The sequence below is a fragment of the Centropristis striata genome, chromosome 19 (genome assembly GCF_030273125.1).
Source record: "Centropristis striata isolate RG_2023a ecotype Rhode Island chromosome 19, C.striata_1.0, whole genome shotgun sequence".
Classification (NCBI taxonomy): Eukaryota; Metazoa; Chordata; class Actinopteri; order Perciformes; family Serranidae; genus Centropristis; species Centropristis striata.
The window spans coordinates 10,853,379-10,879,656 of NC_081535.1; the positions used below are offsets into that span (position 1 = coordinate 10,853,379).

At 39.2% G+C, this 26,278-nt stretch overlaps 1 protein-coding gene and 1 long non-coding RNA gene across 2 annotated transcripts in view; both read right to left on the bottom strand.

The window, feature by feature from the left end:
* The window catches only part of LOC131992471 (uncharacterized), a 60,959-nt gene extending 52,484 nt beyond the window's left edge, over positions 1 to 8,475 (bottom strand). Inside the window, exon 1 of the long non-coding RNA XR_009396220.1 lies at positions 8,136 to 8,475. This is a non-coding gene — a long non-coding RNA (uncharacterized LOC131992471). The remainder of the gene's footprint in view (positions 1 to 8,135) is intronic.
* An 8,926-nt stretch (positions 8,476 to 17,401) lies between these two features.
* The window catches only part of si:dkey-1d7.3 (transmembrane protein 132D), a 41,730-nt gene continuing 32,853 nt past the window's right edge, over positions 17,402 to 26,278 (bottom strand). The window contains exons 7-10 of the mRNA XM_059358283.1: positions 24,724 to 24,904; positions 23,827 to 23,940; positions 23,534 to 23,725; positions 17,402 to 18,908 (exon numbers count right to left, since the gene is read on the bottom strand). Of these exons, the coding sequence (XP_059214266.1) occupies positions 17,433 to 18,908; positions 23,534 to 23,725; positions 23,827 to 23,940; positions 24,724 to 24,904 (1,963 nt within the window). The 3' untranslated portion in view covers positions 17,402 to 17,432. The remainder of the gene's footprint in view (positions 18,909 to 23,533; positions 23,726 to 23,826; positions 23,941 to 24,723; positions 24,905 to 26,278) is intronic.

Below are 26,278 nucleotides of genomic sequence, written 5' to 3' on the forward strand. Positions count from 1 at the left end.
TTGCATTCTACTTGTTGTTATCCTAATCAGAATTAATATAGATAAGCGCAATTTTAAAAGTACAATCTGTACGAAAAAAAAATATACATTTAAATACAACATTTTTGAAGTACAGCTGAAATTACATTCAGTAATATATTTAGTCAATACATTTTATAAATTTATAGTTAGCTTTTTTACTATTGAAAGGGTATTTGAGGAAAAGAGATGCTCCTTTTCAACTCGCTTAAATGGCATGTCAATGCTTGAGTTTGACTGACAACAGCCTGCAGCGGAACAATGCCAGAAAGTAAACAAGCTTGTGCTTATGCCAACCATGCAATAAAATAGTCACTTAATAAATTACTTTTAAAGACTAAAGTCTGACACCCTCTCACATCTAAAGACAATGTTCTGTAAGTCACAGAGTTATACTCACAGTCTATAAGATTTTGACTGGGGATCTTGCAGGGCCACTATTCGCAAGACTACAACTGGACTCCATTGAGATTATTTTCCTATCCTGGCTCCCGGTGGAAAGTTCATTCATTCATTATCCTTAACCGCTTATCCACACTCAGGTCGCGGGGGCTGGAGCCGATCCCAGCTGACATTGGGCGAGAGGCGGGGTTCACCCTGGACAGGTCACCAGACTACCACAGGGCTGACACACAGAGAGAGAGAGACAATCACTCTCTCATTCACACCGGAGGCGAACCGGTGACCCTCCTGCTGTGAGGCGAGATCGCTAACCGCTACACCATCGTGCAGCCCCGATGGAAAGTTAAAAGATGAAAATCTGTTAGAAAACTGAAGGAGACTTTGGCCAGAGCTCCGAGGTTTGTGCTGGATAAATTTAAGTTGCTACAACTGGTAACTGAAGGTACGTCTTAGGAGCTGCCGCCCTGTGTTTTTTTATTTCCTAAATGTTTTGGTTGTGCTTTGCCTTTTGTTATATCGTTAAACTTATCCAGCGCTATTTCTTCAGACAGTGTGTTGTTTGATGAGAAGAGGACTTAAGCAGGAAACAGTTGCTGTTCAAAGTTTGTGGCTGCTTTCTGTCTGTTAGCCAGTGTGACTGCCTGTCCAGGATACAATGCTGGTGTTACAGATTTATGCGAATATGGTTTCAAATGGAGCCATTTCTTTGGCTGTATTGAAAAAAAGTTTTTCATATATTGTCACGGATAACTCATGGTGTTCTGTGGAAGTAATGTCTCCATGATTAAGAAAAAGAAAATACAAAATGTAAATTTCTCCCTTGTGGTTTCAGAAAGAGCTCACAGCACAAGTGCTTTGAAAGAGATGCTGTCACGGACAAAAAGTATGCCATTTAAATTACGTTGGACCTTTACAATTTCTGACTTTCATTTTGACACCTGAGCGACTCGTGATGCCCTTGGCTTACTGAGGTGTGCTCATTCAACATTATACTCCTCCAATCTCATCTTTACTTCACTCTGGACTATCAAAAGGAAAAAAAGACCAAGTTTTCTTGTATTGTAACATTATGATATACTGGGGGGCTACCACTTCTTGGTTGCCGTTTGATTGAGCGTGTACTGTAATTAGAATTCTGAATACCGCGGTCTCAATCTCCTCCCGTTCTATTTTTATTCCTAACTAGCTCTCAAATTACACTTCTGAGATATCAGACACATAACTGACTTACACTTCCTTACCACACCATCTTTGTGTGAGAGTGTGTGTTTGTGTGTGAGAAGAGAACAAGCAGCGAGTTGTTTAAACTTTGCCAAAAGAGCAAAAAGACACAAGGGGAAGGAAAAAAGAGAGAGCAAATTAATGTGACGACTCCTTCCCAAAAGACACCTGGAACAATGGCGAATGAAGGAAATTATTCAGGAGCAATAACCACTACTCAGGCCTGAGGCGAGCAATACAAACAACTTAGCCAACCAGTGAGCATTAGAGATGTAGACTCATGAATAAATGATCCTCAGATCTCCAATTTGACATCACAAAGATACACACAGGGCCCACCATCAAAGGCCGCCCATCTCTGCCAGTGAGTTGTCACTGCAAAGGTAATAACTTCTATTTCTCTCTCCACTTCCCTCCTTCTCTCTCTCTGTCTCTCTCGTTTCATTTTTCATGCAACACAATGTAATTACATCTCTCTGCCACTGAATCCGGGGTGGCAACGCTTGATACTGACACACCAGGCCCACAGACGTCCTGTGGGTGTCAAGACATCAGACGGCTGTTGGAAGTCAACCACATGCTGGGCGCACCCCCGCACGTCGCTGCTCGATTGGCGAAAACCAATCCTGAACGATTTCAGACATGTAGTAATAGTGACAATCAAAGTCCCATGTCTCGAAATGACACCGTCTTCCTCGTGATCTAAAAGCTGTCGAGGACAGCGCACCCATCAGTTCTGGTGACGGGTGCACTGATGCAGATGCTGCCAGATGGAAGCCTGAGGTGCATATGTGAGTTTCTAAATAAACTCTCTGTCTGATGTTTTTTTTTTTGTCTTTGTTTTAACAGTGCCACTGAATTTTCACAACTTTGTTATGACCAAAGTGATTGACATGAATGAATGTAGGAAAGGGCATGAAATGTGGCGTTACTTTTCTCATGACTGTTTGAATTCATTTCAAAATCTCTCGGCCTGTCATAACATTTTTCATATAAAGACACTATTAGTGGTGTAAATCACGTGTTTCATCATGAGACAACATTAGATCATTTCATTGGACAACAATACGATATTTGCTGATATCACAAGGTCTGCCGCAGTAAGACCTAGATCTGGTTATATATGCCCATTTAACACAACCTGTTACATCAACTCACAAAAACAACTAAAATATGTTTTTAAAAGTTTATTTCTGAGCTCTTCCAGATATTTAAATGCAATTTAACCTTCTGTTCTCTTAAAAGTGCCTCATTGCATTTGAGCTTCAAATTTTAATAGGTTACCTTTAAAGGCCTCCCAAGATTCTATCTGTGTGCTCAGTTCACTTCTCAAAACAGGGAGATTGTCAAAATAAAAGTGCATTAATTCTGGATAGCTGCCCTCATACGTGGGACCAAATCAAGGCAGCATGGGAAGGAGAAGTTGGAGAAATAATACCAGAAGATACTTGGAAAAATACCATACAGCGTATACACACATCTTCTCTTTGTATTAGACATGGCTTGATCCAATTTAAGGTTGTCCACAGGTTGCATTACTCTAATGACAGACTGTGAAAAATTTTACTCTAATGTTGCACCGAACTGTCCTAGATGTCAATACTCCCCTGTTTCTTTGGGACACATGTTTTGGACATGTCCTTCTCTGTATTGTTTCTGATCTTCAATCTTCCAATCACTCTCAGCCATACCTGGCAAAACACTGCAGCCTGACCCTTTCATAGCTATCTTCGGTGTAGTTAGGGATGAGCTAAAGCTGTCCCGCTTCCACAAAAACGCCATTGCCTTTGCATCGTTACATGCCTGTCATTTGATACTGCTGAACTGGAAGGGGAAGAACCCTCCTGCCCATGTTCATTGGACTAGACAGGCAATGTTGGGATTGGCCCTGGAAAAAACTAGGTATGCAGTACGTGGATTGGAGGATAAATATGACAGAACCTGGTCACAGTTCATAACTCATGTCAAGAGCCTGCCTTTTGCCTGACTTCCTGTTTTTATCTAATAATTAATTAATTTTTATTCTTTCACTCTCTTATGGCTGCCGTCCTGGTCTTCACAATGCCCATGTTCTGACTGTTGGGACTCTTTTTTTTTTCTTTTCTTTTTTATGCCAGAGGTCCAGAATGTTGGTGTCATGTTCTTAAGGATTTACACAGAGTAGTTTGAGTCTTTTTTTTTTCTTTTTTCTTTTTTAATTATTTGGTTATCATCAATGTATATTTGTTTTCCTTTTGATGTTTTCCTTTGATGTCACAACTTTTGTAAAAAAAAAAAAATGCTTAACCAATGATGTCAATGTTTTCAATATGGAAAATAATGATAAATAAAGTTGTAAAAAAATAAATAAATAAAAGTGTATTTTAAATACAGCAATATACATTGATATTTGTATCCAACTGCATTGACGCAGTTGGATTATTCATTGATGAATCGATATATCTATCTATAATGTATCGTTACATCCCTCGAGTCTATAACTTAAGCATAATTAACAACCATAATCCAACGCCAATTTATTTTAAAGACAGTGTCATTTTAGGTCATTCTTTTGGCATTTGCTGGTGTTTACAACATTTAACAAGTTAGTAGTTTTGGTATTAAGGGGACATATCTCACCAACCAAAAACATCCGGCCATAAAGTCCCAAACCATCCAGCTTCCTTCTTCTTATTTGACAGTTTGGACGACAAACATGGACCATCCTTTCACCTACATTTTGCTGCGTAAAATACCACAGCCTCTCCTCCATTCAAATGATTATCACATAAATCATACATCTCGCTGAACTGCCAAAATTACATTTGGCCAATGCATTTAATTAAAGAACCCCTTACGGTGATTGTCTGCCAACAAAACCATATTAACAGTCTTTTTGTTCTAGATCTGGGTACAAAAAGGATTGAATGCAGGTATCATTTGACTGGATATGTTTCAATACTACTTGGTACTGGGTTATTTTGGGCGATATTGAGTATCGCTTTCTATTGGCAGCATACAAAAACCTTGTGTGATGAACCGTTTTGCCAGTGTTCTGTGGACTACTGGCAGTGCTTCAGGGCCCAGGCAAGCTTCTTTCTCTTATTTTCCCATCATAGAGATGGCTTTCACTTGACCTATCAAACCTGCAGCTCAAAGTATTTTCTTCACAGTAAAAATCAAGACTTCCTTACTGGTACTGTCATGCGACCTGTTGACTCCTGGGCCTCTTTCTGTCAGTTTCCTCCAGTTTCCAAGTGCTGTTTGATGGTGTAGGAAGCTGTACATACTGACACCTCGGCCTTCTTACCGAGGACTGAAGGGCCGACATCTTTCTGGCTGCCTTTGATAATTGCCTTTCTCTCGCTATCATGATAACACTATACTTCCTCCAATGCATTATCATCCAAATTATTGTTCAGATTGCGTACTAACATGCACTGTTTAAACACTGATTTTATACAGACGGGTTGGTAATGAATGAACACATGTTGGGACACCTTTAACTTTAACTGTAGGTTGTTAACTTGTTACCTGATGAAATTTACATAATTTTTCATTTTTTGGTTACCTCGGCTTTCTTTCTTTCCTTTTCCTTTACTGGAAGAACAGTGGTGTCCTTGAACTTTTGATCAGTGTTGTGTTTATCTCCAACACTGTTCCCTTTATGAAACTGCATTTTACATTACATTTCAAGAAAAACATATTTTCAGCCAGATTACAGTTGCCGTTTTCAACATGTAGTTAACGCTGTGAAACAGTCAAAGTTTGGTTAGTTTTTATAGTCACCAAAAGAATTTGGTTCAGTTTGGGAAAAAAGATTGGGATTAAATGGGTATGCTTCAGTCATGGAAAAATTATTAGACTATTGTTTTATTCAATTTCTTGTTCATTTTAATACCTGGTACAACTGAAGGTACATTTGGACAAATATAATGTAAACAACAAAATAGTTCATAAGAGTTTAATTTAAGACCTACTTAAGAGATATTTAGCCATTTTCCATGGTTTTCTTGATGATAACCAAACTCATTATCAAGAAAAAACATGGAAAATGTCTAGATATCAGCTCTGTTTGTGAGAAACTCAATATTGATGGTACTTCACAGGGGACGCAAACAGCGGTCTACTGGGTAAGAGTTTGAACCATCCGTCCAACCCAACCTTCTCCATGTGCAGACATCCACAGATTTTGATTAGAAACATTTTTGCGGTATGTCAAGAACAAATGTAATCCAGGAGAAAATACATCTCCCTCAAAACCTAATATAGGCTTTAGGTCGTAAGAGTATTGAAAGATCAGAGATTTAGTGGTTATGTTTTTGTATAGGTTTATTGTGGTCAAAGCCTATATATTCAACTGCTTTCCACCATTATGGCTGTTTTTCCACCTCCAGCAGAGGAGTGTTATCTTCCCTTATACAGCGAGCTCATCATCCAACACAGGTCAAACATTACTGTGAAAGAGTTTCGACCTGTATAAACCACCCACTTTGAAAACACGACCCACGTGTGTAACTCTGGTCACTATATCAGAAAAGGGTCACCAAGCCATGAGTAATTAACTGGCTGCATGACCACAGACCTGACAACAACATGATGTATTGCCTGACTCGCGGCTCTGGTCTATATCTTGTGTAAATGGTTTGACACAGAGATACTCCAGGTCACTGACTTTACTGTAAAATAGACCCACATAGATCAGCGCTCTATTAGGAAATGGAACACACGGACAGATTGTAATCGGTGTATTAGTCTCACCTATCACTGAATGCCTGCATTACCCAGGCACCACACTGAAAACAGATTATTTTGAGAGTGAACAAGTTGTCATGTCTGAGTCTAAGAGACAGATCTCCTTTATCATTTCCTGTGCAGGTAAAGAATGTGTGAATAGCAGTAATGTATGTGTGTTATTCAGACTGTTCTTTTATGTCTATGTATTTGCATTTGTCATTTGATGAGAAATTCTTATGATGTGCGTTAGGCAAAACAGGATTATCAGCTATCAAAATGGTGCAAAATAAGTCGTCAATGTCACTTCAAAGTCTTCCACTCTCCCAACGGCGAATAATTAGCATGAACTCAACTGATGGAGCTGCACACCACAGGTGTGGTCTGACACTCGCTGCATTTGCCCCACGGAGCTGTACTGCCAACCTCAAAGCAGGAGAAAAATGAATCAAGACAACTGCCGCGGTAAACACACTAGTGCTGAATTAGTATTATCTAAATAGAATCGCCTTCTCTTCTTGGCCTGGATAAGACAAGTTTAGCACCGTGGCACAATTAACATAGTGGCCTGCAGCTGAATGTGGAAGAAAGTAAGAGACAGAGATACAGCATGAGAGAGAAAAGGGAGACAGAGCAGCAATAAACCTACAAATCAACTTTATGCATTTATGCCTCCTGGTTAGTAGCACACAACAAGTTCAGATGCATAATGCTCAAATATGAATAAAATATATTCCCAGCTTTCTTTGAGCAAAACAGTTCATTGCATTCAGCCAGCTTGCATGAAACAGATGTATTATGTGAAAACACAGTATGATAAACACAAATATAGGAATTATTTGGCATATAGGCTGTGACCTCATCACCACCCACAAACACACAACAAGCTCAGGACAGTAGTAAACATTCTCCCACAAACTGCATTGGTTGCACAAGATTTTCTACAGTATTTGAGACCAACTGTGTGCCAAGTCACCTGCTAGCCACCTCAGACCACAAGGGGAGTATACTATCTAGCGACCTGACATGGATAAATCTAAAGCCAGCAATGCACCTGCACTGCAGCAGGAGCAGCAGCAGGCTAAAAACCCATCAGCCATGCAGCAGATATTCATTAACTGCAGATCACAAAAATGGAGCATATAATCTCTGCATATGTATAATAAGAAGCAGGTATATAATTAAAGTTTGATATGAGTGCAACTCAATGCAAAAAAAAGCTTGAATAGAAAATAATCCATCAGCAGTTTATATCGAAATATGACACATAAAATGAACCCATTATTTTAATTAAACTATTCCTCTATATGTGGTTATCTACCCATTTGAGAAACATGTTGACATTCACATAAAGCTTGCAGCCTATTACTGAGAAACAATTATGTAATTTAAATGAGCTGCAATCATACGCCTGTAGCAACACATTAAAAAGCACAACAAATGCAACCACCAAGGGGGAAATATGCCATATAACCAATTCAGCACACATAGACAACAACACACATGGGCACTCAACAGATTGAAAGCATAATAACCTGCCAAACAAGGAACAAATGTGGAAATCAGCTCAACCACAACAATAATTGGATTCATTCTAAGCAACCAAATAAATAATAAATATCAATGCACATACTTGTATAAAAGAAGCAGAATAGCAGAATAAGCAGCCAGGAAGTACAAAGCATCACAAAACAAACATAAGGGGCTAATATAGCCAAAAACAGCGACTAAACACAGCCAAGACATCATGTCACATGTTAGCAAAAGCAGCCAGCACTTACCTTGCTGAAGTTAGCTGTCAGACCTGGCTTGTTAGAGTCTTGTAAACGTTTCACTTGAAGCTTGAATCCACGTCACAGGTGGTTATGACCTCATACAGTCTCTGGTTATGACGAACAGTCGACGGAAAGAGTTCCAGGTGCACCAAAAATTACTTTTTCTTGACGACGACGACAGAAAGTAACTTAATTTGGCAGGTAAAAAGTTAGCATAAACAATAAATGCTTCACAGGCGTCAGCAATGTTTTGCAACAATTGTGTCTAGCAGCGATAAAAAAAAAAAATGAGCATTAGCTTACAAGATGTAGGTTTAAACAACCCGCTACTTTAAAAGGGTGCGTTTGATGTATTTAGCAGCAACCTGAGAATGTCACGCGCCGGTTTTCTGCCTGAACAAGCACGTGCAGTAAACCTGTGTTTTATGGAGACCCAAAGGGTACAAACTTAAAGAATAAATAAATAAATATTTTTGAAAACTCATAATAGGTATGAATAAATGTTGTCAAAATGTTTAATAAAACCATGATATTATGAAAATATTAGCACATTATTGAGTGTAATGGGGGGAAATTTTACTTTATTATTATACTGCATATTTTTTTACATGTCATTTTCATTTAAGCAACTTTTACTTTTTGGACAAATATAATGAAAACAACAAAAATAGCTCATAAGAGTTTAATTTAAGAGCTGATATTTAGCCATTTACAATGGTTTTCTTGATAATGATTTTGGTTATTATCAAGAAAACCATTGTAAATGGCTAGATATCAGTTCTTAAATTAAACTCTTATGAGCTTTTTTTGTTGTTATCATTATATTTGTCCAAACAAATGTACCTTTAGTTGTGCCAGGCATTAAAATGAACAAGAAATTGAAGAAAACAATGGTCAAATATTTTTTCCTTGACTGTAGAATGCATGAACAAATACAGATACAAAATACAGAGGAAAAAAGACAGAAATAAGAGCTTATGACAGTTGTGGTTAGGTAGGTTTTGTAGAGGTGGGTTTTGAGTTGATTTTGCAGCATGAGTGGAATGAGTCTGAATATTTAATGTTTGGAGGGAAGGAGTTGAAGAGGGTTGGGGCAGCAGTGGTAAAGGCTCTGTCCCCCATGGTGCGGTGCCTGGTCCAGGTGATGGGTGTCAGAAGGTTGGCATCAGATGATCTGAGGTGGCGAGTGACTATGAAGGAAGTCTGATGTGGAGCAGGAGTGGGTTCATTTCAACAAGAAATACTGAAAAAGTGTCCATACATTCAAATGTGAAAAAATGATTTTCTTATTTGCAAGCCCAAAAGCTTGACATTTTTTTTTTTTAATTCAGGTATGAGTGTGCTGATGCTTTTTTATTGGGATTGATTGTCCACAGCTCTGGCCCCTCATCTCAGTTTGATACCAGGTGATCTTTGTCTACTTTTTAATAAAAGTAGAAACTGGAATTGAAGATCTCTTAAAGATTCAAACCAGAATGAGTCCTGTAGTTCCTGCAATTTCACCTTGTGTCTGACACTGAGATATTCCGGAGACAGAGGAAAACACAGTGTCAGCAAAAAACTTGAGGGGGAAACAAATATCAAGAGGATACAGTGAGAGTGGCAGGTGTGAGGGAAGGAAAGGGAGTGAGGAAAAATAGCAAGACAGGCAGTCTTTGTTTAAGGGCTGTAGGCAAGATGAATGCAGCATGTGTATAAAGTGTGAAGCAAGTGGGGAATGAAGTAGAGGAGAAGGATGTGGAGAGACAGAGAGGCAAGGAATGAACGGCAGGGAAAATAATAGTCTCGGATTAAATAGATATAGAGATGTGTCTGCTGTATACAAGACAAGACCACATTTCTAAAACAAATGTGCAGACTGTAGATTAAACAATTCATGTGTGCTGTTGCTTTAAAATGTCCGTCAGCTAAAAAAGATGAAATATTTTAAACATGTGTGTGCTTCAGGAAACCAACCTTACACTCTGTCATATGTTTTCCTTATTTCCGCAGCGTCTGAAAGACCAGCTCTGCCTCCTCAACATCATCCTTAACCCACACCTACACAGACATGCACAGTCAGACACAGGCACATTCTCTGTCTGCAAGCATGAGTGCGTGTATGTTTCTCTCTCACACTCACACACACACACACTCTGCTCTTCAGATCTGAAATGAGGTGGAAAAGTAACTGCGAAGCCAGACGGGCGCCTGCAGCTATCTCAGGGATGAATGCAACTATTCCATTACAAACACCTTTAATGTCGCCATGGTGCGTCTGACTTGCTATGCAGTCCCATCATTTCATTTTTCTTGAAGGTACTAACGCTATTATGTCTGGTTACAACTTTGCAGCATTGCAACACATTAAAAAGGCCAAACAGCAATCAACCAATATGTTTTTAATGAGAAGGCATAACAAGTCCTTGATGGCTTTCCCCAAACTGGGTTTTAGTTGTGTGCAAAACACATTGAAGAAAATAAATTCAGATTACAGAAGCAAGGTGCTGGAGGTGAAAGAAATCAACTGTGTTGTGATGTGTAAAAGACTTGTGACATCTGTGGAGGCAGGATTACTATAAATGCAACACTCCCAGTTCCCGTAAAATGTTTTAATCCACCCGTCACAGCTGTGTAACCTAATGTGAAGTTAGCCGTAGATATTTATCTTTTTTTTTTTTTTTACAAATGATATTCCCGGTAAAGCTCTGGTTTCCTAAAAATGTATTTATTGAAAATCAGCTGGACTCATTATTAATTCAATTTGCTGCAGGTGCTTTCAGCTCACTGGTGATGATTCTGATAATAATGAATAAGAAATGAATGTGAATAAAAACATGTCAATAACAAACTCAGAGCATATTTTGCATCAACAAAGAATTAATTATGACAGGTTTTTGTTCCTTTTATAGCCTGCTATGGCATCAAAACACACCAAACCAACATGAAGCATCAACGGTTACTAAACTGTGAGATATCAATCATTATTATGTGCAATATTATGTAGTATTTATTATTTTATTGCTGTTTACTTGCTTTTTTTACTTGCTTCATTTATTATTATATCTTGCATTTTTACTGATGACTCACGTTTTGTTACACCCCACTATGGGGCTAATAAGGGAGAATCCATAGAAATAAAATGGAACAAAGACAGTGCAGTGCTACCGCTCACCTACTTGCGAAGTAGCAAGGTTGCGGCTAAGTTGGTAGAGCGGTCACCCACTGATCGACAGGTCATGTTTCGAACTCTGACCATAGCCATGAATTCACTTCCTCCTCAATCTACAATTAAATTAAATTAAGCTTCTCAACAGTTTGTATCTGTTATAATTGAAAGGACAGGCCAGCCTATATGTCTATGTATCCTTGGGCAAGATACTAAATCCCAAATTGCTCCTGATTCTGCATTCATCAATGTGTGAATGAATTCCTGATGGCGGCAGGTGGCACCGTTTAACGTAGCCTCAGCAGTATGGATGTGTGTGTGAATGGGTCAAAGAGATCTGTAGTAGAAAGCGATTTGAGTGGTCGCAAAGACTAGAAAAGCGCTATATAAATGCAGTCCATTTACCATTAAGGTACCATTGGACGTAGCGCGGTTATTATCTTTAACTGGTGTAGTAAGAAAGCACTGTGGATTTAGCAAGCTAGCTAACTAGCTAGCAGCCAGCTTGCTAATTCTACCATACTTTCTTGATACACCGGTTACTGAAAATGTGTCTAACAAAGTCGTAACTAATATGGCGATAGCAATGTGCTTTCCTACGCTGAGAGAAGAGTGTATGGATTAAGCATTTAGTTGTTAAATAGAAAATAGTATGTTGTTGTTGTTGTTGAAAATTGTATGTATTTTTTCAGCGGCTGGCTCCCCATGCTTGGTACTACTCCGCTGCCTGTTTGGTCCTTCCTGAAAAACTTCATCTCAGTGAGTCAGTTTATACGAAAATCATCTGCTTCCATGGGAAGGGTACAAAAAAAATAGCTGCTATCTTGACCATCCTACTATGCTATTTCAATGGGACTGTCTGTTGTGCTCTTATTCTATAAGTATGTTTATAATGAAAAAACGTTACACCACATAATCGCATTTTTTTACCTTTGTTATTTTAGCTCACCTTATACAGCATAAAAAATGATGTTGTTACCCACACATAATAGTTTATTTTTAACCAATCTGCTTTAAATTATACCCATGCGCAGGATGTTCATACAAAGTAGGCAGAAGGTCACTGAGCAGCTGTATTTCTGGGTATTAGTCTAGCCTGAATCTGAACAACTGTCGGCCTTGCAGCAAGTTTGGTGTTAGTTTTCATTTCACTCTTTGGTTTTCTTTGACGAAAGTAACCATTCATACTCACTTTTTGTATGAACTACTTTATCTTTTTTATTGCACTTAGCTTGTTTGTGCCTCAGTGCCAGAATGGGAGTGCACACCTAACATTTTAACCAATGTCCATTTACCCTTTTGCACTTGTTCTTGGATATCTTCTGTCTTTTTTTCGTCATTGTATTTTGGAACAGTAATTATCAGTATTCTAGCAATTTGGCTCACATATAATTTCTATTTCCATTTCTTAGTTCAGTTAGTCATTACTTCATCACTATTGACATTGTTACCGCCAACAACTAGCTGTTACAGTTACAAGATTGCTTTCTTTTTTTGCCTTTATTTGATAGTACAGCTTGGTCTTTCTCTAAAAAATCAATGTTAACAATCTTTTTACCATTTTGTTGCAGAATTTGAATACATATTTGGTACTATATATAAGTGATCTCTTAAATCACATATGTTGGTGGTAAGCCCACATCTTTTCAGACTTTCCAGAAGTACATATAGACAACTATCAGATGCATTGCCATGAAATTTTCATAGCCTGCCCTAAGCTTCATATTGCTGTGGCAAAACCTCACAAGAATCTGGCTCATCTGAGTCTGAGGGGAATTACAAAGTGCGTGAGCTCAAAACGTACTTTAAAAAGTGTTTTTTTCATGTAAGATTCCTTCACTAAGCACCATAACTGGGATCATTTAAAAATTCTCTCTGAGGAGCATGCAGTTATGCAGTGATGAGTCACCCTGTCGTTCTGTGTCCCAGTCTCTTTTCCTCCCACCCTCATCCACCCCTCCCCTTTAGCCATTTCGGTATACTTGCACACTTGATATGTGTTCTATATGGTATCCCTACTGAAATAAACAAAGAATATAACAACCATTGTGACCACGCTCATTAACCTGTTGCCTACATACTGCTTCAGCAAGTTGAGATTCCTCATTTGTCAATTAGAGCTGTTACTTCGTCTGCTCCGACACAGTTGTTTCTTCAATCTGTCTCATTAACACAAATAACTTCTCCTCTGCTTTTTGTCCTCTTCTTTGCAAAAGTGGTGACATTATCTCATGATGCACACCGAGCACTGACACAGTGCTGACAAGCAATGACAGCGACGAGAGCAGCGGGGAAGCACAAGGTACTTTGTCTTAATGAGCTGCCATACAGTCTGAGTTCCCCTCCACCTGTGATATGAGAGTTACCTCTCTCATCTCCCGATTCATCTTAGGACTGACTCCTCTATGTGTCTGTCTTCTTTCGTCTATCTTTGTCTTCCCATCTGTTTTTCTTGTGTGTGTTCTCTTTTAAAAATCCTGTTACAGTACTTTAACATACCACACAACAGCTGTGTATAACATCTCAACTATGCAGTACATTTTCACGTTTATTCCATTTGCAGCTACACCTTTGCACAAACACCTGCCTCCATCTGTGATCTTTTGTGTCCGACCTGTGTGAAAGCAGCCTTGTGAAAGCAGCGACCTTGTCTCTTTTGGCCTACATTATCAGGAGTGTGCCATGGAGAGGGTCCACTAATGCACACTAATCCTCCAACACAATGACCCCAATCCCTTAAATCTGTCAATAGGGAAGCTGATGCTCCAGATTAGAGATCCTGCTGTAATGATACTGAGGGACTCTACTCCTGTCTTGTTGTTTGCAAGACAAACACACACAGTTTATGATTTGCATACTTTATTATATGCAAAGTAGCCCTGATTGTTATTTCTGTGGACCTGCCTCTCAATGGGTTGTGGCCAAAATAATGTAACTGGAACTATATTTCATTAAGCTCCCAACAAATTATTTTTTTGCAGCCAAAGCTTGCATGATGAGTGTGATTAACTGAAAAGCCCTTGCCCAAAACTTTGATGATGCCAAGTACTTCCAACAAGACCTACAAACCATACGGGCACATAGGTCATTAGTCCACTCTCTAATACGGCCCACAGGAGCACTTCCGTATTTACCACCTCTGCCAGTAGCAGGAGATCAGCACAACTCATACCCAGATGTTATATTCACTGTTTTAAGCACATTGTTAACATTATTTTGTTAGATTGAGGCAACAAAACTACTTGGTTAGGATTAGGAAAAGATAGTTTGGCATGAAATAACTACTGCCAGTACTTACAGTAGTTATGCAGGTGATGTAAAGCATGACGTAGAAAGTGATGTGGCTAGTTGTGGAAGTTAATGTACATACGTAACTTAAAATAACAGTGTTGACTTTTGGTTTCAATAAGAAAACAAACATGGGTCTGCTGGGTGATAGCCCTTTGTTGTTTGACCCATCCACTAACACTCTTAGCCATCATAAGTGGACCTTGTTGTTCTTTATACTCACCTTTGCTTCCGTCACAAATGCTTCAGCCACTAGAGGGCACCGCCTAAATGTCCCGGAGTCTGTGTAATAGTGAAACAGAGTGTTGCCTGCAGTATTAAGTACCTACCCAAACACCCGCCAAACTGATCGTGAGTCAATTACAGCTGTCAATCATGATGTTACAGCCTCATTTTTTAAACATCAAATGACTAGTCAAAAGAAAGATCAGAAAAACAAAAACCCAAAAAATCATCAGCTTGATAAGAACTACCTTAAATGATGGAAACCTAGATGGGAAAAAGTTATTTGACCTCTCCTTTGAGTTTTTAGTCACATTGTCCATCTTTATATACTGTCTATGGTAAATATCGGTCCTAATAAGCTGCTCTACAAACAACATATGGGGTTGTTTTTTTGAGGACAGTCTCAGTAGTCCACATACACAGCATGGAGCATTTGAATGGTGTTCCAGGTGGGAGACCAAGGCATGAAGTGTTTGAGAAATCATAAAAGCGACAGCATTTCAGTGGAATAGCACATAGAGACATATTTGGTTCCTCCACTGTTGTCATACAAAGTGTGTCGCTTTTATATCTTAATCATTACCGTCTCTGAACTTTTGAATTCTGAATTCTGCGTTTTCTATGATACGGCAGGTCTCCAATCAAAGATGCCGGGCCACGATGCACCACAGAGACAGCTTTGAGTCACTGCTTATCTCTGAGGCGAGTTTGTTTACTTTTCCTGCCGCTGCCGGACAGATAAATCGACTGGAAAGCAGAGAGAGTTTATACTCATACAAAAACGCTGGGCCTGTAGGTAGAGAATTTGGGAGAAAGTTATTAAAATTGCTTTTATCAACACTCTAAATCCACCCGATGCTGTTGTGCGGCAGGGAGAGATGACGCTTACTGTCATATCCACAGCTGCCAATTCCTGAGGTGCAGGGCATCAGATTATCCGGGACTTCTTTAAGCTGGGGACGCTGTTTATGCATCGCAGCTCCTAGAATGTAATTTTAAGGAGTGCAGCTGTGGTCACCTCAGAGACACAGGAAGGAGGGTGGAGGAAAAAAGAGACAAATGAGCCACGAGTTATCGTATGAAAGGCTCCCTCATTGATAAAATTCATGTAATTCTGTGGGGAAACTGTCACAAAACACAAAATGAGGATCACTTTTCCTTTTTCCATCTCTCTCTTGCTCTCTGTGGAACAGTTGTGCAGCGGCACAGAATCCAAATATTGGCAGCCACATTGAATACATTGCTGTCAGTATGACATTTCACTGAATGATGACATCGGCCTTAAATCACATTCAGTGGTGATTAAACATAATCAAATCCCTCTGATTCATAGCAGAGCTTTAGCCTATAATCCACACCATTCACTGTGCTCTCCTATGAATGATACTTTACTGTTTTAAAAGCTTTAAAAACAATTAAAATAAATTAAATTTCAACTATAACAAATGCATCCATTTGTTCTTTATTGATAGGATCTCGTAGGAAATACACATCACATTTTGGTTTCAAAATAAGAGGATATTACATAGAAAAGGCATCAGCGTTTTTCATTCACACATGAAAAAAGTCATACAGTTGAATATGTATTGTGTGTCAAGAGACCAAGATTAGACATTTTTACAAATTGTAGAAGCAGGCCCCCCAGGAGAAGCCGGAGGCCCAAGGTAAGCTGGTTAAAAAATTCTGAAACAATGTCCACTTCAAATGCGGCACAGACTATATTTGCATAGCATGCATCTGATTTGAATAACTATCCGGTGAAGACTGCAGTGACAGATTGCTCAAAATAACTTGATAAATGTAGCACATTCTCTGACAAATTGCACAGACTCTTCAGGTATTCTCTGGAGGAATCCGAAAAGAAAAAGAAAAAAAAAAGTACAAAAAGCTGGAAAGAATAGTATTACTTACAAAGAAATAATCCCTCCTGTACTGCATTCACCCTGACAACTAGCAATATGTGGAGCCGTTTCTACAGGGGCAACAGAAAAGTACAAAAGTAAAAGGAGATGAAAATGCATTTGCTTTGAGTTAGAAATGTAGAAATAAGTAATAGATATATTTATATATACATAGCAACAGATTTGGAGAGCAGATCTTTTTCAAATACAAGAATCTTGCATTTTGAGAATACAATAACACTTTGAATCTTAACAAGATTAACACGGTATCTCTTAAAGGAATATTTTACCCTTAAATTACCATTTTTATATCAATTATTCACCGCGTGTTACCTTTTAATTCTTGAAGAAACTTATTTCAAAACAGCCTTCGTTCACCGGAGAGGCATGTGAGAAAAGTTTTCTTCAATAAATAAAAGTATCACAGTGTGAGCAGTTCATATTCAAATGATACATTTAAGGCTGAAGTATTCCTTTAAGTTGCTCTTCATCATTACACCATCTCATCATAGTCATAATGTATTTACAGGCTTTCACTGAGCGCGTACTTTAATATAAAATGTCCTTTATCTAATCTCAATAAATACATTCTCTACGGTAATTTATCTTTTATCAAAAAAACAAAAGCCAGCTTCATTTCTTTTAAACAATCTACACCAGAACTTGCTGTGTATGTACACTTTTTATTCTCTCTCTTACTCACTCATACTCATACAAACACACAGAAACACCCCGACAGCCTTACTGGGGCTCTCCTATAGGTTTGACTACAGGCCACGGCATGTCAGGTAAAGGGGCCTGGGGCTCGACGGGGGCCCGTTGTTGCTGCATCTGCTGGTTGGCCCAGTTTAAGTCCACGCCATTCTTCTTCAGTGCAGCCAAGTGCTTGATGTCCAGCGTGGTGAAGGTGGTGAACTGGACCTGGTTGCGCTTACTGGTGGGGGAATGAAGCGGCTCGCTGCGATGCGGCCTGGCCAGCAAAGTGGCCGAGCGGTTCGCCATGGGGTCGATGGCCTTTGTCTGAAACTGCTGCTGGGAGCTGGTCCTGCTGCGGCCCAGGGTGGCAGTTCTTTCGGGGACGGCGGGGGCGCTCACGGTGGGTAGGGGGCCCTCCAGGTTGCGGTGGCCGATGGAGTCCATGGAGTGACGGGACTCAAGAGGGCGGTGAGGTTCGCGTTTCAGCGTGGACACTTGAACCGGGGCCCCGGGGGCTGGTGCGCTGTCACCGTTACTCCCCAGCCACACCCAGTCGTGCTTGTGATCCTTCTGGTCCCCGATGGGTGGCGGGCCCGCCTGTATGGGGGTCTTGTGATTCCGAAAACAGAGGTTATACGAAGCACAGTTGAGCAAAAATGCAAAGATGGCGACACAGGAGACCCCCACCAAAGCATACATGCCGATCTCCATGTCGGACATGGCCCTGAATGTCCGAATGAGGTCGCTCTCGATCACCTTTGGAGGTTTAGACTCCTTCTTGGGTGTCGACTCAGCTTTAGGGATGTCTTTATTCGGGGGTACATTGGGGTTGTCAAGCATGTTTCCATAGCTTCTCTTCTGCCCTTCCCCTTTACTCACTGCTGTTGTTTCTACAGGTCTGGCTGTGCTCGTAGTTGTAGCGGCAGTTGTGGTTGTGACACTATTTGTCGTCCCTCTTGTAGCTCTGGTTGTTGTTCCAATCCACACAACATACGGCTGCCCCGATTTTGTTGAAAATGTGGTCTGGGTCGTTGTTTCCCCCATGGTGACCTCTTGTTGGTCACGTACTGTACCTCTGAACAACCATTTGTCCACATCTGTGACAGCCCGCTGTGATGTCACTGTCGTCCGAAGCTCACCGACTAACTCTGATGCACCGCCATCATAATCTTTATCTAAGTCAGTGCCGAGCTCACTACCAACACCATCATCACCTCCTGCTGCCATGACTCCTCTGCTGCTCTGAAAGTTGATCTTGAGGAGCCCCGTGCCCACTGCCAACTTGCTCTTCCTCTTGGACTTCTGGCATTCCTCGCAGATCCTAAGCTCCACTCTCACCAGCGCCCCCTGGCCTCCACCTTCTCCCTGCGCTACTAAAAATGTGGACTGAGGCATCCGGCGTACCGTGGCCACCCCCTCATCTGGGGTAGAAACTGTCAGAGAGTAGATGCTGCGGTCAAACAGCTCCAGCGGAGCGACTGCACCATCGCTGAACTGCACCCAGCAGCTGACCACTGCTTCCTGAAAGGAGGAAGGAAAGAAAGAAGGAAGGAAGAAATAAATAAAAAGGCTGTGATAACTTTGCAATGCTGAGTTCATATGTGGAAAAGCAGGTCAGAGCACAAATCAATATTCTCCCCCTGCCTCCGCTGAGAGCTCTATTCATACGATAGTTAATAACACTAAATTGCCTTTGCTAATCTCTTTATGATTACACTCAGTAGGGTGCTATTGTTCCATAGATTATAGTCCTATGAAATCAGAGTATGAAGTATAATTTAACCAAAGTGGATAAAGACAGTATAATGAAAGTCTTTTAAACAAGAACAAAAGTACAGCAACAAGGGTCATGTTAAGAGCCAGTCCAATCACATTAATACACAATGACCCATTTCCTGTTGCTAATGTGAGCCACTGGGTCGCCACAGACCTAACCTATATTTTGGGTTTGAATACATTATGAAGAGCCTGGAGCAGAACATTAACAGCTTGCCATCACAGACACAATTGGCTGGTCATCTGCGCTGGCATGGTTCCAATAGTTTGTTATTGACGGGGCAGAGCAGCCACAGCGACAGTGTACTGTAGGTAAAGTGAGCTGTCGCTCCCAACAGCTATAGACCGCCTAATTGCTGCCCCATGCCTGTGTCGGGGAGCCGGTTTAAAATGGGCAAGCTGCCATAGCTAAATGTGTGAGTGAGCTTTTAAAATGATCATCTGTGCACCCTGTCTGCCTCTTCCGCTCGCTCACACAGCATGGTAACGGCAGATGATGGTCGGGGCTGTGAACACAATGAGTTCAGAGGCAAAAAGAGAACCAGGATATTATTACACCCTGAAGGTAATTGTTGCAGAAATCTGCTCTATTGTGGCAATTCTTATAATTCAAATACTCTCTGTAGAAACCCATTAAATCTTTGATGGAAAATAAACATTTAGGATAACTTAATAGCATACTATTTTATCAAAGCAACTTTAAAGTGTAATTCTCAGCCTCCCCTCACAGTGGGCTTACAATAAAGTTGTTTTGAATTATATTGTTTGTGGTGCAGATACTGCTCCGTGTAGGAATAACCTCACTGGAGAAAACTTCAAATGAGTGTGGAATACTATGTTTATCGCCTAACATGGGAGGTTTTTTTTTCTTTCTGCTTTTGGTCCTTGAAATGTGGGTTTTAAACACACAATATGTCATTTTCAGCCATCAGGACTTTCTCAATCAAAACAAAAGAGTTTCAATATGGTTCAGCTGCGTCTTGTAACACCAGCAGCCAGCTTCTCCCAGTGAGGATTCCTTCAGTGTTCATCATTCAGGAGGTTTTTTACCAGGAGCCAAATTATCCACAGTGGTCTCCTCCTCTCCAAAATAAACAAGATTTAAACCAGCACAAGCAGTTCCACATTAAAAATCTGTTTCTCCAATGCTGCTTGGCTTACAGCTTTAACTAACGTTTGCTCAGCTTATTTCACTGATAAATTAAGATTCAGATATCCAATAACTAAAACCCTTATTCTGTTTCAAATATATACCAAGATCTAAAAAAGTTTATGGTTAAAACCGGATAAACTGTGTGCATTTGTGCTTTTTTCCCCCATAACAATAGTGACATTATGTAAACAAATTTAAGCGGTTAGAAAATTATTAATTTTGGTAGTTATTATCACAACTGATGTTGATTAAAAATGTAACTCAGTGAGAGTGAAAAATAATATCAACATGTGTTTTTTATAGTAATTGTAATAAGGGTCATATTTGTCTTTTTTTTAAATCAGATACCACACAAAAAATAAAAATGCGTCAAACTCATATAGACATATCTCAGACCTAATTTTAATTTTTTTTAAATCCTACTACTATACACAACAATCAACTTTTGCATCATTTTTTATACCTGTAGAGGTGTTATATAAACAAACTGGCATATAAAGAGTTAAATGATTGTATATTTGGTAGTGATTACATTGACTGAAGTTGGTTTTACCTAAGTAAAAGTGGAAAATATTTCCAATATATAATTTTTATAATTTTATTGACATTTTTGGCCAACTGAGGTCAACAAGATGAAATATTTTTATAGGGAGAAAAGTCACACAATGACTAGGTTTGACAATTGTTGGAAACATTTGGGATTATGTAGTGTAAGTACACAATTCAAAACAATATATTACATAAGTCCAATTGTTTTTAGACATTTTAATGTGGAAAAGTTACATAATACACCTTTAAGCAACTGAAAAACACCTTGTTGAGACATTGGTCCTGCAGTGATTTCACATTAAAATGTTTCACAATATCAAAATTAATAATGCTGATTAATGCCAAATTTCCCCAATAGATCTTTAGATTTCCATAATATTATTTATGGAATACCATACTTATACATACATAACACTAGGAAATGTTAAGGTAAATATGGTTATCACCATGGCACAGTGCAAAGTTTCTTTTCCTCCAAACATGAGATGAAATATATCTTCCTTAAAATAATCTGACTTTCAAGCCAGGACTCCCCTGTGGACCCCACCGGGATAAGTGGCATATTTTATTCACTGTATTACTCCAGCAGAGATAAGTGCCTCCTTCTATCTCCAACTATGAGGTGCCAACATTTCCCTCCAGAAACAAGATAGATTTCCTATATTGTGAATTGCCACACTTCTCTCAAAATTACTTCCTAAAGTCAAGACGGCACTTCTCTCCCCAGTCCTTCGTCCGGATAGAACCCTGTCCCTGTCTTCCAAGAGTTTTAATTTTCTCCAGCCAACAGGTTTCTAGTCAGAATATTTAGATTCATTGCACGATCAGTTTCTATTACTTGTATACACTGTATCCGTATATACAGACATAGAAAAAATTATTAGACCTCCCTTTTTCTTCAATTTCTTGTTAATTTTAATGCCTGGTACAATTGCTTGGACAAATATAATTATAACAACAAAAATAACTCATAAGAGTTTAATTGAATTGAATTATCAAGGACAATTCACACCCTGGACCTTCCCTGTTTTAACTGCTGCCGTCAGGCATAGAGCCATAAAAACAAGGACAAACAGATTAAAAAACAGTTTTTATCCAACTGCATTCACCATACTCAGAAAAAGCATTTAATATGCAATAAGGGACGAGTGCAATGGAATGTACAATTATGTGTGCATGAGTGATGGGTATCTGTTTTTGTTTTTTTTAGCAGCTTTTATTTATACGTTTTATTGATTGATTTTCTATGTTGCACAGATGAGATAGCACTTTTAAATCTCGTTGTACTTGTTACAATGACAGTAAAGATATTCTATTCTATTCTATTCTATTGTAATCTATTTAAGAGCTGATATTTAGCCATTTTCCATGGTTTTCTTGATAATGATTAATTATTATCATGAAAACTGTGGAAAATGGCTAGATATCAGCTATTAAATTAAACTATTTTGAGTTATTGTTGTTGTTGTTATTGTTATTATATTTGTCCAATATATATATATGTATATATATATATATACACAATAAGTGTTTCATTTAACTTAGTGCTACTCCCATATATTCCTTACAATATATTTGGGTACATGCACTGTATATAATCAATAAAATCAGGGTTACACCTGCAATGCCTTCGGCCAGATGATGATTAAGTTGAAACCTCAATCTAACGACTAAGATCAATACTTAGGCCTTATATACAAGGTTTGGTTTGCATGCAGAAAAACCAAAGAGCAACAGCACAAATATTTTCCTCTAATGTAACAGTGCAAGAAGCATGTCGGTGTCTATGAGGATGTTGATGTTTTCAATGCTGTTGTTTATGCCTCTGTGAGTGTGGTGATAAAAGGAGGAAGACTGTCCATGGAAGACACTGATGAATACCATGGGCTCACTTGTTTATTGCCCACGCTTTTAAAGAACGAGAATAAAGAGATGTTTTAAGACTGCGCACACATGTGCAAAAGCATCGCCGCAATGCTAGCAGCTCACTATAAGAGGTGAAATAGCTTACTTGTTAAAAAGCCAACAAATAATGACACGGTTAGAATAAATGCAGACAAAAACGCATTGCAGGCTCTCACCTTTGATATTTAATCACAGCCTATAGCAATCTGAATTCAGCATTTGTGTTTCTGCTCTTACATAAGCCCTCTGATGAAACTTCGTCTATGGGGGAGACACTGACAGGTGAGTCACAAAGCGAGAGTGATTTAAAGAACGTGGGTGTTGTTCAGTGTATTCTCCATTGAAGGGAAATTACATTTTATGGCATGTTTTGATGTTCCCTTGCTTACTTTTCAAATCAAATTTTGTAAGGTTCGGCCTCACATGACAAATCTATAAACCTCACTGTTTCAAACTCTGACTTAAATAGAAAATCCATGATTAACGCTTAACCATTAGTAAGCCCACATTAAGCAAACACTTTTATAATCACACATGTATTTACATATAATTTATTATTGTACATGAGTCACTGCTTTTGTTTATGTCTTGTCCCATTTAATTTTCACACTCTGCTGAACGGTCCTTCACTATTTATGTGGCGAGGCTAAAAATGGGTAACTGCAAAACTAACAGGCATAAAAAGAGACAAGGACCATCACGAACAGCTGAGCTGTGCCCCACAGTTTTATGCTTTGTGTGTTGCAATTTTCCAGCTACTTACCTGTTTGAGCTGCGTGATCGTCTCCCGTGTGGTTGCCGTGGCGACAATGGCCCTGGTGCTCCCCGGACTGAGCTGCAGGGACAGAGAGAGTCCAGATACCAACTGCACGCCCAGCTCTGTCACACTCACTTTATCATCCAGCACCCTGATGCTCCTCTCAGCCAGGACTGCTGATGTCAGAGGGGATAACACCTGCAACATGGAAAATGTTATCCAAACTGCAGATGGGTATTCATGATTATAGCACTGCACCTGCTGAAACCACCCAAACACACACATGCATCATGACTCACCTGTACAGTTGTGGTGCCAACAGCCCGTCCCTGCAACACCGATCCATCCTGCACCCTGGCTACATCAGGATCTGCCACTTTCAGAGAATAGCGTACAAGATTGGTCACATCCACCTGTCAATCAAAAGAGAGAAAAAGGTTAATCATATCAAAACCTTAGCCAAAGCTACTGCGATAATGTATGATAATTGTCATACTCTGGGTCTAGCTAGCTGTTTTTCTGGAACTTTTGGAACATGAAACTTTTATCCAATATCTGACAAAACTAGTTTAGACTGGACAGCCTAAACCAGGGGTCTGCAACCTACTAAAAAAAGAGCCATTGTTGGCCAGAAAAGCAGAAAAAATGTCGGAATGGAGCCCCAAACCTTATTTTGGGCCTTAAAAAGGAGATAAAACCGACTACAAGGTCTAAATTAACCTACCAATATTACTAATAGGTCATAATGAGCATTTATTAATATGATTTTGTCAGAATGCCGTGAGGACCCAAGTGTAAATGAGAGGCTGGACACCAAAGAAATATCTCAGGAGATTTAGAATCGATAGGGAAACATAAAACAAGACATGAAGTTGGCAAAACTTAGAGGGTAAGGCACCAGGCTGTAGATTTTTGTAAGCTATGATGCACATTCTGGCTGTTGAAACATTTTGTTATGCTGTACAATTGTTGAATACAAATTGCTTTGAGCCTACAACAATAATGAATGTAAATTAAAATGTAAGGAATTAATTCATTCCATCTAATTTCTTCGTCACAGCCACAGGGAGCCCACTGCAGATGGCCTTAAGAGCGGCATGTGGCTCCGGAGCTGCGGGTTGCCTACCCCTGGCCTAAACGCTACCAGTAAGTTCTAGTATGTCAGATTTAGTCAGACTTTTTTCAGATGTTTTTACCTGCCAGTCGGGACCCATGAAGTACTCCACTGGCTCTGCACCAGTTAGCGGGTCAGGCGGCACCTCGGGGTCAGCCTGAGCTATGAATGGTGTTAGCACCCTGAGTGTGGAGTGCTGGTACTGCAGCATGCAACCTCTGCCCTTCCTCATCTCCTCCTCTTCCTCACTGTCCCATGTCGACCTGACACACAAAGACAATCAAACACAGTTAGTCACAGCTAGGCAAGAATCCTTGGCTTTTTACTTTTTACTCTTTTATTTCCTTTTTAATTCTAACTCTGGTTTTTAAATTTTGTTATTTATTATTATTTTATTGTTTTAGTATTATTTTATTGTTTTCATTTTTATTTTTTTTATTACTATATTTGTGTATGCTTTTATTATATTTCAATAACTGTACAGCACTTTGGTCAACTGAGGTTGTTTTTAAATGTGCTCTATAAATAAACTTTGATTTGACATGACTTGACTTGACTTTATTAACTGTTCAAAGGAATAGTTGTTTTTTTTAAGTGGGGTTGTATGAGGTGCTGATCCATACTCAGTGTATTACCTAGAGTAGAAGTTTGACGAAGCAGGCCAACACTGACACAGTAGCTCTGTACATAAATGTACGCAAAATGTATTTTAGCCCCCTAAAAAAAGGCCCATGTACAAACATCAATATCAGTTATAGTTTATGCTATATTTAGAATTTTTTCAACGCTTTACTTTGTCATCAGACAGAAACCTGAAGCTGTTATCTATGCTCTCTTCAAAGACACCAGACTGCATTGACAAAAACAGTAATTTTACCTTGCGGAACACAAGAGTTGTTGGTCTTGTTGCCTTGAGCAGTTAGTTAGTTTGGGCTATTATGTAACTTTGGTGTTTTAAAGTGTTAGCTTAGATTCACGAAAGTAACATTAAACAAAAAAAAGTAACCAATAAAGGCAGTGGTAGGGCAGCAACACCACCAAGTAAAATTACTGTTTTTGTCAATGGAATCTGTTGGCTTTGAAGAGAACATAAGAAGAATTCCCCCAGAGTACACTTGAAAAATATTGAAAATATTCTAAATATCATACACCTCCATACCATATTGGGGTTTTTTAGGTTGCTTAATAAAACAGTAACCAAATTGTATGAAAATGGTTTTATGGGGGATTTTTTTCCAGGATAGATATATTCCTCTGTATCCAGTTTTTATGCTAAGTTAAGCAAACTGAATGTGAATGTAGCTTAATATTTAGCAAAACTATTTGAATTAATGACAAAGCACATAATTAGGAATCTTTTTTTTTTACACACTCATTTTCAGATATGTAGATATTTTTTTAACCAAGCTTCTGAATCACTGAGTAAAATACCCTGAGACTGAGAGTGTTGATCTCTCCTTATTAAAGTAGTAAACAATTCCTCTTCAAAATCATCCGTGATGTGAACTCTTAAATGGTGGTTTCCAGTGGACAGCAGAGAGACCAAATGAGCCCAAGAACAATACCGGAGAGCAGCAGCGTTAGAGGCACAAAAACATTTGCTGATTGACCTTTCGTTCTAAATGAATTTAAGTTAA